This window comes from Sitophilus oryzae, unplaced genomic scaffold (genome assembly GCF_002938485.1).
Source record: "Sitophilus oryzae breed Bouriz unplaced genomic scaffold, Soryzae_2.0 scaffold_810_pilon_pilon, whole genome shotgun sequence".
Classification (NCBI taxonomy): domain Eukaryota; kingdom Metazoa; phylum Arthropoda; class Insecta; order Coleoptera; family Curculionidae; genus Sitophilus; species Sitophilus oryzae.
The window spans coordinates 4,632,344-4,644,348 of NW_022147429.1; the positions used below are offsets into that span (position 1 = coordinate 4,632,344).

The 12,005-nt window shown below is 29.9% G+C and overlaps 3 protein-coding genes across 3 annotated transcripts in view; 2 read left to right on the forward strand and 1 right to left on the reverse strand.

Annotated features, from left to right (window-relative positions):
- The first annotated feature begins 4,809 nt into the window (after positions 1 to 4,809).
- On the forward strand, positions 4,810 to 5,919 carry LOC115889119 (glutathione S-transferase 1-like). Its single transcript, XM_030909053.1, has 4 exons — positions 4,810 to 5,086; positions 5,150 to 5,350; positions 5,430 to 5,597; positions 5,688 to 5,919. The coding sequence occupies exons 1-4, from the start codon at positions 4,946 to 4,948 to the stop codon at positions 5,841 to 5,843; spliced, it is 666 nt and encodes a 221-aa protein (XP_030764913.1). The 5' UTR covers positions 4,810 to 4,945; the 3' UTR covers positions 5,844 to 5,919.
- A 152-nt stretch (positions 5,920 to 6,071) lies between these two features.
- Positions 6,072 to 8,753, reverse strand: LOC115889111 (synaptic vesicle 2-related protein). Its single transcript, XM_030909041.1, has 10 exons — positions 8,526 to 8,753; positions 8,270 to 8,429; positions 8,117 to 8,213; positions 7,943 to 8,067; positions 7,808 to 7,871; positions 7,624 to 7,749; positions 7,339 to 7,553; positions 7,095 to 7,282; positions 6,930 to 7,041; positions 6,072 to 6,874 (listed from the first exon to the last, which is right to left on the reverse strand). Exons 1-10 carry the CDS (start codon positions 8,659 to 8,661, stop codon positions 6,541 to 6,543), a joined length of 1,557 nt encoding a protein of 518 aa, XP_030764901.1. The 5' UTR covers positions 8,662 to 8,753; the 3' UTR covers positions 6,072 to 6,540.
- Positions 8,754 to 8,883: 130 nt separating this feature from the next.
- The window catches only part of LOC115889118 (N-acetylneuraminate lyase-like), a 45,430-nt gene continuing 42,308 nt past the window's right edge, over positions 8,884 to 12,005 (forward strand). Inside the window, exons 1-2 of the mRNA XM_030909052.1 lie at positions 8,884 to 9,285; positions 9,378 to 9,436. Of these exons, the coding sequence (XP_030764912.1) occupies positions 9,283 to 9,285; positions 9,378 to 9,436 (62 nt within the window). The 5' untranslated portion in view covers positions 8,884 to 9,282. The remainder of the gene's footprint in view (positions 9,286 to 9,377; positions 9,437 to 12,005) is intronic.

A 12,005-nucleotide genomic window follows, 5' to 3' on the forward strand; every position in this document is an offset into this window, starting at 1 on the left:
CCGTAAACGTCAATGTCAGCCAAGTGTCAGAGTTCAATTGGATTTACCACAGATTATCAATTTGAACGATTTGAAGTACAGTCGATTCCAGTTTAGAGATTTTCGTTTTTTAAGCCTCCCATACTGAAGTCCGCCATATTGGGAAGTTTTAAATGAATACAAGTATAGTGATCCTGAAAAACGAAAAAGGGGGGCAAACGAGGAACGAGGCACCATTTGCGATTTGCGATTTGCGACCTGAAAAACGAAAAAGGGAAGCAAACAAGGCACGAGGCACCATTTGCAACCTAGTAAAGCAGTAACTCAATTCTATGCTCAATTCGCGAGCATTAGGGTGCAGCCACGCTATCCTAAAAACAGCGTATCGGCGTAACGGCGTAATGACGGCGTAATAGATTTCCAGTAATTCTATTGGCTGAAACATTCATCTGTCAGAAATTTTATCTGTCAAATTCATCTGTCAAAAATTTCAGCCAATAGAATTACTGGAAATTGATTCAAGGTCGTTACGCCGTTACGCCGATACGCCGTTTTAGGATAAGTGTGGCACACCTGCTCAAGTCTCATGCATCCGAAATCCGATGACACGATAGATCCGACGGTGCTCTATTGGTCGAAATATTTTGACAACAATTTTTATCCGATATTTTTAACTAATCGTCCGACGTCGTATAAAGTTAAATTTTGTTTAACTTTTGTACGATATCGTGTGTTTTTTAACCTCACTTTTTTTGAAAACATTGGTTTTTAAAAACAAGTTTAGTGGGAAGTGGGCAATTTCGGGATATTTGGCGAGGAAGTTATTTTTATAAGTGTTTTTCCAATAAAACATGACATGAATCTCTATTCAGCGCAGCAGAAAAATGTTAAAACTGTCAAATTTCGGAACGAACTTTCGGATGTATGTGACAGGCTTTTTTTATTTCACACGATAACTTCAAATTTCGGATGTCGTACCATCGGATTTCGGATGCATGAGACTCCGGCTTTACCACCGAAATGCCATCGAAAAACCGCTGAGGAGATAATCAGTGGCGGATACAGAAAGAATACCATAAGAATTTATAGTTTTGTTTTGTGTTCAATGTTACTTATTGTATTTCATAGAAAATACATTTCTATTGAAAAAAAAATTGGGTAAAGGTGTGGATGGATCACAGGTGTGGATCAATGGACCAAACTACATGTTACTTTTAAAAACTACATAAACTACATTACATGTAGTTAATGTAATTTATGTAGAGGGTGTAGTTTATGTAACCTATGCATGTAACTTTCAAATATCAAAGGTATGAGGTGAGGTTATAATAAATTGAAGCTTTAAAAACACATAATGTATTTAAGAAAACAGAAGAAATATGGATTTACATACATACATACCTCATACAAAGGAAAATTATTCATAATATCAATACATAGTTTATTAACGTAGTTTTCATGTGGTTAGTTAGTAGTTTATAATGTTTATATCATAATTTCTTAAACATATCAAGTTAGTGGATTAATAGCAATTTTAGACATATATTTTATCGAAAAGTGTGTCGATAAGACTAAAATAAGCTTTATGTTTTATCTTTTTCTCTTTAGAAGGGAGATGGTTTGTGTCGTAGGATGCATTACAGTATTTGGTAATTACCCAGTATTTAATATCGTGTACTTTGATATTCTTTTCTTAATTTACTGCAATTTCTTGTTTCCTATAATGCCAAATCTTGACAATATGGTGAAGGTTGAGTTTTGATCTTATTAGTTTTATACCTGTGTTTATACAAGACCAAATTAAGACTTAGTTAGTATGTGATTTATATTAATATCTTTCTTATAATATTTGTTATGTCTTAATCTTAATACTGTATTATACTTTGTCTGGAAAATAAATGTTAAAATATCTTAATTTTGCATATCCTATTCCATCCTTCCATTAGGAAAAATATGGTTTATAAATCATATATGCTAAGAAAATCACATAAATTAGGTGTAAGAATAGAGAAATCTTAAGGTAGCAGAAAAATGAATGCAATATATGTATAAGCAGAATTAAATAAGGTAACTGTTAATGTTGCTGAAGCTGATTCTACAATTTTAATTACGAAGGCTACAAGGCCTTTTAAGGCCTCCGTTTTGATGGAATGTTAAATGAAAACTATTATGAACATGACATGGAGCTACAGCATTTAAAAATTAAAAAAAAAGAAAAACTTGGACACATCCCTTTTAATTTCCGGAATTTTTAATAAAGCCCTTTTTAAACGTAGCATAATAATCTAGAGCAATTAGATTAATTATAGGAATCTAGAGTTTTATTTCTATTTAATTTGATTGACTATGGAAATACATAATAAGCGTTCACGTGTTGTGCGAAATATTAAAATAATAATATAAATAATATACCGCGTACTATGACTGAAAAAAAAATAGCGTCAGCGATGACTATGAAATGAAGATCGCTGTTATTTTATATGGGAAATGTCCTCAATCGTCATTTTCCAGCCAACTGGACTCATATATTGACAAAAAAATACTGAAAAGCACATATTTGTTTTCTACTGAAAATAATTCCAAAATAATTTGCAAACTGGCAACATCGAAGATGTGCGCATGCGTAATGTCTGTGACTATATGCAGCAATAACTCGTTTCAAGGTCAGCCACCGGATCCACACCATTACCAAAAATTGTCTTTTTTTCTGATGTTTAACTATACAAATATAATATAACTTCATACTTCCATGATAAGGTAATGGTGTGGATCCGGTGGCTGACCTTGAAACGAGTTTTTGCTGCATATAGTCACAGACACTACGCATGCGCACATCTTCGATGTTGCCAGATTGCAAGTTATTTTGGAATTATTTTCAGTAGAAATCAAATATGTGCTTTTCTGTGTTTTTTTGTCAATATATACAGTATGATCGAAAAATCAGCGTCCAGTTGGCTGGGAAATGTGACTGAGACATTTCCCATATAAATATTAGCGTCTTCATTTCATAGTTATCGCTGACGCTATTTTTTCAATCATAGTACGCGGTATATTATTTATATTATTATTTTAATATTTCGCACAACATGTGAACGCTTATTATGTATTTTTATAGTCAATAAAATTAAATAGAAATAAAATTCTAGATTCCTATAATGTAATCTATGCTATATTATGCTATACTTTATACGTTTAAAGTGCTTTATTAAAAATTCGATAAATAAAAAGGGATGTGTCCAATTTTATTTCTTTGGCACATGTCTCCATGTCCCTAATTTTAATTTTTTAACATTCCATCAAACTAAACTATGGAGGCCTTTAAAAGGCCTTTTTTTAGCCTCCGTAATTAAATTTGTAGAATCAGCAGCTGCTGTTACCCACAGTTAACTTGTTTAATTCTGCTTATACATATAATGCATTAATTTTTCTGCTACCTTGAACTATTCTTACACCCTAATTCTATATGATTTTCTTAGCATAATATGATTATAAAACCATATTTTTCCTAATGGAAGACAGGAATAGATATGCAAAACAAGATATTCAGTATTAAGCATAATAGTATTAAGATTATATTATAAATATAAGAAAGATCTTAATATAAATCACAAACTAATACAAACTAATCTTAATTTGGTCTTGCATAAACACAGGTGTAAAATTAATAAGATCAACCTTCACCATGTCAAGATTTGGCATTATAAAATTACGAGCAAAAATGAAGAAAGAATATCAAAGTACACAATAATTAAATACTGTAATGTATACGACACAAAGCCATCTCCTTCTAAAGAAAAAGATAAAACATAAAGCTATTTTAGTCTTATCAATACACTCTTCGATAAAATACCCTATATAATCTAAAATTGTATATATATATATATATATATATATATATATATATATATATATATATATATATATATATATATATATATATATATATATATATATATATATATATATATATATATATATATATATATATATATATATATATATATATATATATATATATATATAATATTATATTAAAATATTATAATCAAAGTATATTATATTAGTAACATTATAGGTAAGATGTTACCTCTATCTCCCATTGACGTGTATTGTTATGTATAAGACTCGTCATGGTAGTATTTCAAAACATCAATACATATAATCAAAACTATTGTTGCCTGTAAATAACTAAAAATTAAATAACTTGAAAGAAATAAAATAATTCTAATAAGTTTAAAACCATTAAGAAGAAATCCGTACATGATAATTTTTAATTTTAATGTAAATATATAAATAAATGTTATTATTATTACAATTTTATATATTCATAACTCTTTCAATTCACAATCTTTATTATCCTTCTTATCTTAATTTTGGATATCAAGATAAATCTGAAATTATAAAATTAATTATATAGAATTTGTATTATTATTGATTAAAAAAAAATTTTCAACTGCAAATAATTCGAAAATAAACTGCAATTTGGCAACATCGAAGATGTGCGCTTGCGTAGTATCGATGATAAAAATGTAGCAAATATGGCCTTCAAGGTCAGCCACCGGATCCACAATCCACACCTTTACCCATGATAAGAATTTGGCTTGATTCTTGTTTAAAATCTAAATTGTTTATGTTTTACAATATTTTTGTAGGTAGTTTTTAACGTTGTTTTTGTGTAGTTTCTGAAGGTAGTTTTTAAAATTTTAGTAGTTATTACAAAAAACTACGCGTAGTTTTTGGCGTAGTTTCTTGCTTCTACTTAACAACCCTGCCCTTGGGTCGCAATGACCATAGATCTATGCCACAGACCACAAATGCTGTGCTGCGCTCTCAGCTCTAGTGCTGTGGTCAAGAAATATTTAACCTCAAAATCTGCTCAAATTCAAAAAGTTCTATATATATGTTAAAAAGCGGTTTTTTATACCATTATTGTGCAGATTAAACTCTTTTTTACTTAAGTTTTAAAATGGGAGTTACATTATATCATTTTCCACCTAGTGGCCCATCCAGAGGAGCTCTACTAGCTGCGAAAGCAGTTGGCCTAGATGTTGATGTAGAAATCATAAACCTGTTTAAAAAAGAACAGTTTAATGAAAATTTTATAAAAGTGAGATCGATATTTGTGAGAATTGGATTATTGGAGTTTTAACTCAACTATAATTATCTCTAGATCAATCTTCAACATACTGTCCCAACTCTAGTTGATGGTGACTTTGTAGTTTCAGACAGTCACGCAATAGGCCCATATTTAGCAAGTGCATATGGTAAAGATGCAAGTTTTTATCCAAAAGACCCAAAACAAAAAGCCATTGTAGATCAAAGGTTATATTTTGATTGTGGTACATTGTATCCACGAATAAGAGCTATTTGTGTAAGTTACGAAACAAGTATAAAACTTTAACATATAATATATTAAGCTATAACATATAATATATTAAGCTATAAATTAGTTTCCAGTACTATTTCTGGGTGAAGACACAATTCTAGATGAACATAAACAGCCTTTAGAAGAAGCATTAGGTTTCTTAGATGTTTTTTTGGAAGGAAACAACTTTGTTACTGGTGACAAGTTAACTGTTGCTGATTGCTGTTTGGTTGCATCAGTTTCTAGTATTGTGGTAAGTGTTTTTTTTTATTAACTGGCTGAATTCATTGTTTAAACTGATTAATGTGGTATGTTATTTAAATGTAAATATTAAATAATTTAGGCTGTAGGATGGGACATATCAGCCTACAACAATGTGAAAAATTGGGTCGCTAGATGTGCTTTAGCAATTCCAGGATATTCAGAAGCTAATCAAGCTGGAGCTGATGAATTTGGCAAGCTAGTAAGAAGCAAGTTAGCCCCTGGACAGCTTCCTTAAAATTAAGGTTTTTTTAAGATTTTTTTATTTTCATATATTTTTTATAAAAAATAACAAATAAAATTGTCATTAAACACTTTATTTACTTTTAAATATTATTAAGGATACATTTTTCTGATAATAAAAAAATCCCAGCACCAAAATTATCACAATCAAGTTATAGACAAGAGAAGTCTATCTGGTATTTGGCAGCTTTTTTAAATTTATTTAAATGCTTGAGAAATCTTAAAATGTTTATAATTTTTATATGAGTTTATAAAATTAATTTATATTTCATAAATAATATTTAATAAATATTAAAAAATAATTTATGGTAATAAATATATAAAATACTTTGGTATTAATTGCATTAGTAACTAATATCTTACTAAAATGAGTATTAAGTTGCTCAAAGCATAAACAGTATAAAAATATTTGTCTTTCTACTTTTTAGATAATACATTTTGACTAAACCAACTTTAGATATTGAGAGTTAAAAAAATTCTAATGTAATTTGTATAAAATATGTATCTGACATCTAAAGCATGTTTGATCACAATTTATTATAACCTTACAATTACTAAGAGTAATAAAATTCCTTAAGAATAAGAACATTAAGTACAAAAATAGGTAATAATTTAGTAATAAATTAGTTCATATGAAGGACGGATATTGTTTTATGCATAGGTAAATATTTTGTGACATATCTACACAGAAATCATTTTGTTACACTAGATTGTTGCTTTTGCTCAACAGTATTTTCTGGCAATTCTTTCCCTGATGTTTCAATAGGAAGTATTAAACAGGCAACAGCGGCCAAAAGAGCAGCTGTTGCATAAGTGGATGTTGCAAACGTTATTGAAGTTTTTAATAGAACCTGTGCCACATATGGGGTAGCCATAGCACCTAGTCTAGCCATGGCACTACATGATCCCACTCCTACAGATCTTAATGATGTAGGATACACTTCAGGAGTATAAACATAGGCAGCTTGGAATACACCTGCTATAATACCTCTAGCCAGAAACAGCATTATTGTCAATATAGCCCTCCTATAATACACAGTCATAAGATATTAACATCAAGATGTAGATATTTATCGCTTACTTTCCAGGGCACAATACCAGAAAACTGCAACATATAGCGTAAATGACAAATTGAACAGCCATAGTTTTTTTTCTTCCAAATCTCTCTATGATGAATATTGTCATAAAAATACCTGTTAATTAATAATTATCAACTTTAGAAGAATAATTAATATTTGTATTTTACCTGGAAATTCAGCTAATGTGGTCCACAGCAAATCAATATAATCAGTTGTCTGAAGCTGTTTACAATCTGCAGCACAAGTTTCTATAGCTTGAGCAGGAATTTGTTGTTCTGAACATACTATTGATGATGTTTCAAATAATTCTGTGGTCATTAAAACTAAACCATAATAACAAAAAGCACATGAAGCCCTATAATATTCAAAAACTGCATATTTTGCCTTAAAAATAATTGAAAATTGCTTTACCAAATGAACCACAAAAGTAGTGAGGTCAGTCTTAAAGAAGGTACAAGAAGATCTCTGAATCGCCCTCTATGAGGAGCAGAAGTCATTGCATCATCAACAACTAACCTTCCTAATAACATAGGTTTTCCATTATCTTTTGCAATTTTCTCAAGAGTTTCTAAGGCTTTGTCTGTTTGGCCACTAGCAACATGATACCTTGCAGATTCTGGGAGCCACTATAATTACAAGAAGCCCTTAGGATAAAAACATTTTAAAACTTTTTGGTGGTATACATTTTACACTTACAGGGCATATTAAAGCAAATGCTAGTAAAGGACCAGTGGACAATGCTAATAACCACTGCCAACCTAAAGTTGGCATAACAATAAGTGCTAAAGCTACTTCAAAACATGCACCTAATGCCCAGAAACACTGAAAAATTTATAAAAAATAAACTTCAAAAACTAAACATAATGCATGGACAACTTACATCAAGCAAAACAACACATTTGGCTCTTTGTTTTGTTGGTAAAAACTCTGCATATAATGTTACACTAAAAGTATAGGCGATTCAAGCAAATTTCAAATGCCTTTATCTGATATAATGTTACTGTATTTTACTTACGATTGAGGTGTACATCCGATAGCAAATCCTACTAAACCTCTTAATAGTAACATCCACATAAAGCTAGGAGCTATTGAACTTAATAATCCATAATAAAATAATAAAACAGCACATAAACTAAGTGCCTAAAATAGGATTGTTATAAAAAGTTCTAATTTTTTTAATGAAGCATACATGTTTACGTCCATATCTATCACTCAAATTTCCCCAAAATGTAGATGAAAGCATCATTCCCAGAAAAACAATAGTTGTAGTTAGCGCTTGTTGATATCTGAAAGAATCAGTTTGGTGTGACAAGTGATATTAGTAGAAGATACAAATTTTTACCTTGTAATATGCCAACTGCAATGTAAGGCGGGAGATAAGATTGAAAGAATAGTCATCTCCATACTGTCAGCCATCCAACAAAGACCGGTCCATAAAGATAACTTAACTTGAAACCATCCAAATCCTAGAGCATTTACAGCCTGAGTAACTGTAAATGTATCTAAAAGACAGAAGATATATTGAACGTGAAAATATGAATAATATATTGGCTAACACACTACTAAAAGTTGTAAAAAAATATTAATTGCAGTATTACCGTCTGGGACTACTGACACTGAGGCCATTTCAATTTCTTGAGGAATAGTTGTATCTGGATCGACAGGTGCATTTCTTGGCTGAGATATTAAGTTACCTTCAATATCTTGATATCCCTTTGTTCTTTTCGAAACCATATTAAAATTGGTTAAAATAAATTAAAATTTCCTATTGTTTACGTGGATAGTCCATATAGTCATTTAACTTCAGGAGTCCATAACCTATAATTTAAATAATGACATTCAAAGTCTGCAACCAGATATACAGAAAATTATGTTTTTACCCAAAATGTGTTATAATTTTATTATTATCCTTACTCATTATCTATGTAAATGTTTACAAAGTTTTTTGTGACCTTAAAATGTAAATGTCACTAAGGTTAAAATGTTTATAAAACTGAATTCTATATTTAAACCCAGTATAAATTTAAAATTTCGGTTATAGGTATCACATTTTTTATAAGATTTATTTACCATTTATAATCAGGAAATTTTCTTTAATTTGAAATTATTTTGCATTATCTATTATTCAAATATATATTTTTATCAATAAGTCAAAGTGGCATAACTTAATGTTTACTTAAAACATAAGCTTATTTTTGTATGTTATCTTAATAAGCCCTATATTTAATATTCATATTGCTAATGAAATGTTTGTAATTAAATATCTCTTATCTAATAATTAATGTTTTATACACGAAGTCAGCAGCATAATTTTGTAGTTGTATTAAAACAAACCGACAACTGAGATATAATAAAATGGTAAGTTTGATGATCTAGGTGTTTCAAACAATTTAAATGGGTACCTACTTAATATTTATTGAATATTACTTTTATACTTTTTTTACTTTTAGGCCAATTTTACATTCAGAGGCCTTATGGCTCCAGTATTTACAGTTTTTAATAAGGATTTGTAAGTTTTTATTTAATTTAAAAAAAATTGAAAACATATTTCCTATCAATATGAGAAAGATGTTGGCCTTTTCCAGAAAACACTTGGCACCAAGAAATGTAATATAGTAGTTTATACATATTTTTTGCAAAACTAACGTCAAAAAGGCATCAGGTGTTTATTTTTAAGAAGAATCAACTTATTTAAAAAACTATATCTAGAAAAATTTCTATGGTCTGTCCAACGACTCATGAAAGATTTCGACAGACTAAGAAGTGACAGAAAATAGATTTTTTTTGTGAATTAAAATGAGAGACACGACTGTCACTGTCAAGATCCTTTCTATGGACAGACTGTACAGGGTAAATCTTAAATAAGTGCAAATATTTTTAGGGGTAGTATATTTCAACCGCAGAAAACAACCCCGTCTATGAGGTTTTTTCGCAAAAAAGAAATTTTGGAATTTCTTGAAAAAAAAAATTTGGAATTTTTTTTAATTTCTATTAAAAAACATAATTTCATCATAATATGGCAACATAGGTAGTAGATTAAATTTACAAAAATGAAAACCGAGGAAAGGTCCAGTGGTTCTTAAAATTTAAGCGATGTTTTTTTGAAGTTTTCAAAGTTTATCTCGGTTATTTTGGACTTATTTGAAAAACGGTAAAAAGAAAATATGTTTCTTTTAACGAGATCTATCTACCCTGAAAATATTTGTACTTATTAAGACTCACCCTGTATATCTAGATTCTTTACTATTCCTAGATTAATAACACAATGTGATCAGACTTTATAAGTATATACTAAAATTAATTATTCTTGGGCAAATTCTTCTGGGTAATGAAGCTTAGTTTTCATGCATCCGAATTTTTAATGCTTTCTGTGATAAAATGATGTTATTTAATAATAAATTAAATGTTAAAACCATAGGATAAGCAGAGGGATAAGTAAGTTAAGACCATTAGGCTAAAACCTGTCAACGGATTACAACGTTAAAACTATGGACGGATTCAAGAAACGGGAGCAAAAACCGTCCAGATTTGAATGCATATAAAAACTAGACTTTAGATTCGATTTTTTTATCTGATATTTTAAACCCGCTTGATCATAGAACTTTTTGATCATAAATTATGTTGAATGGTCGAGTCCATAGTTAAAAAATGTCGAGACAGTTGAGATTTGGTAATCTGTAATTATCTCTCCTTCGATTTTGCTTTGATATCAATTAAAAAAAGACAACATGACTGATAGTTGGTAGTTACAAAATAGAATATTTTTATTTGTTCATACTATAATATCTCATTTAAGACAATGGAAAAGTTTAATCAAGACTTTATTTGTTATTGGGCTGTTTTTAAGATGAAAAATTGTTCAAAACGTTTGTTATTTAAATAATCTTATCGCTGAAGTAAATTAAATTATGTAATTACTATCCGTATGAGATAAATATCTAAGTTATTTAAAAAAAGTTTCACAATATAAATATTATTAAATTTAGATACTTAAGCCTAATAACACACAGATTAGGTACCTATCCTATAAGTATACAGATAAAAATCTTGTCCCTAATTCGTGGTACGAAAATTGTTTTTATGATGATGTGCAAACGAGTAAAATTTCCTGAGCGCAAAAATAAACTCGCGTAAAATAACAATAAACAGCGTAATAGAGAGATATCGCTAAACCGAATAGCGTGCATGGACGTTAATAAGGCCAGGTGTTATTTCCTTTACGTGAGGTGGTATTAACTCTCTTCATTTAGAGTTATCGGATAGGAAAGAATTCTGTTCGTCTATTTAAACTTAACCGCGTCCGCTATTTAAACTTAACCTAACTTTGAATTTAAAACTTTGAAATTGTTTTGTTTACTAGGTATTTTAAAACTAAAGGGCTAAAGTGCTTATTTCCAGTGATTTATTGTTCAACGTCTGCCAATGGGTTTAGGGTAACAAGCAACAAATTCTCTTAGAAGGGCTAAGTCGTCATCTGTCGTCATCTGCTGTAAACCTAAGCCTCTTTATAGGTTCTTTAATATTGGAAGAGGTGGAATAATCCATATTGTGGGCCGTATTTAATTAAAACTAATCCCAGCTACTTAAATATCAAATTACCTAATAAAACTAAAGTAATAATTCAAAACAATTCAAACATAACCCAAAATAAAAGATCTCGCCGGCCGGCCCCGGTTGTCAAATACCCGCACATGCCCATTTAAGCAATTTTTAAACGTTATTTAGAAATACCGCTTGGTGTAATTGACCAGCAAATTACGTCAGGCGGTAACGTTATTAGCGGGTGTTGCGTTAAAAATTGACTCGCGCATATCGTAACCCTGATAAGGTACGCGTAAATACTGCATGACCAAGACTACATGACGCTATTCGGTTTTCCGATACAGTGTTGCCAGAACTACGGATTAATCCGTAGATTGACGAATTTCGGATATATTCTACGGACATACGGATTTTTTTCCAATAATACGGATTTTCAGTTATTGAACAATTTAACATAATATTATTTGTTTAAAAAAGAACAGCGTCACAGTTGCCTTGGAAATGAAGATCACTGTTATTTCATATGCAAAATGATG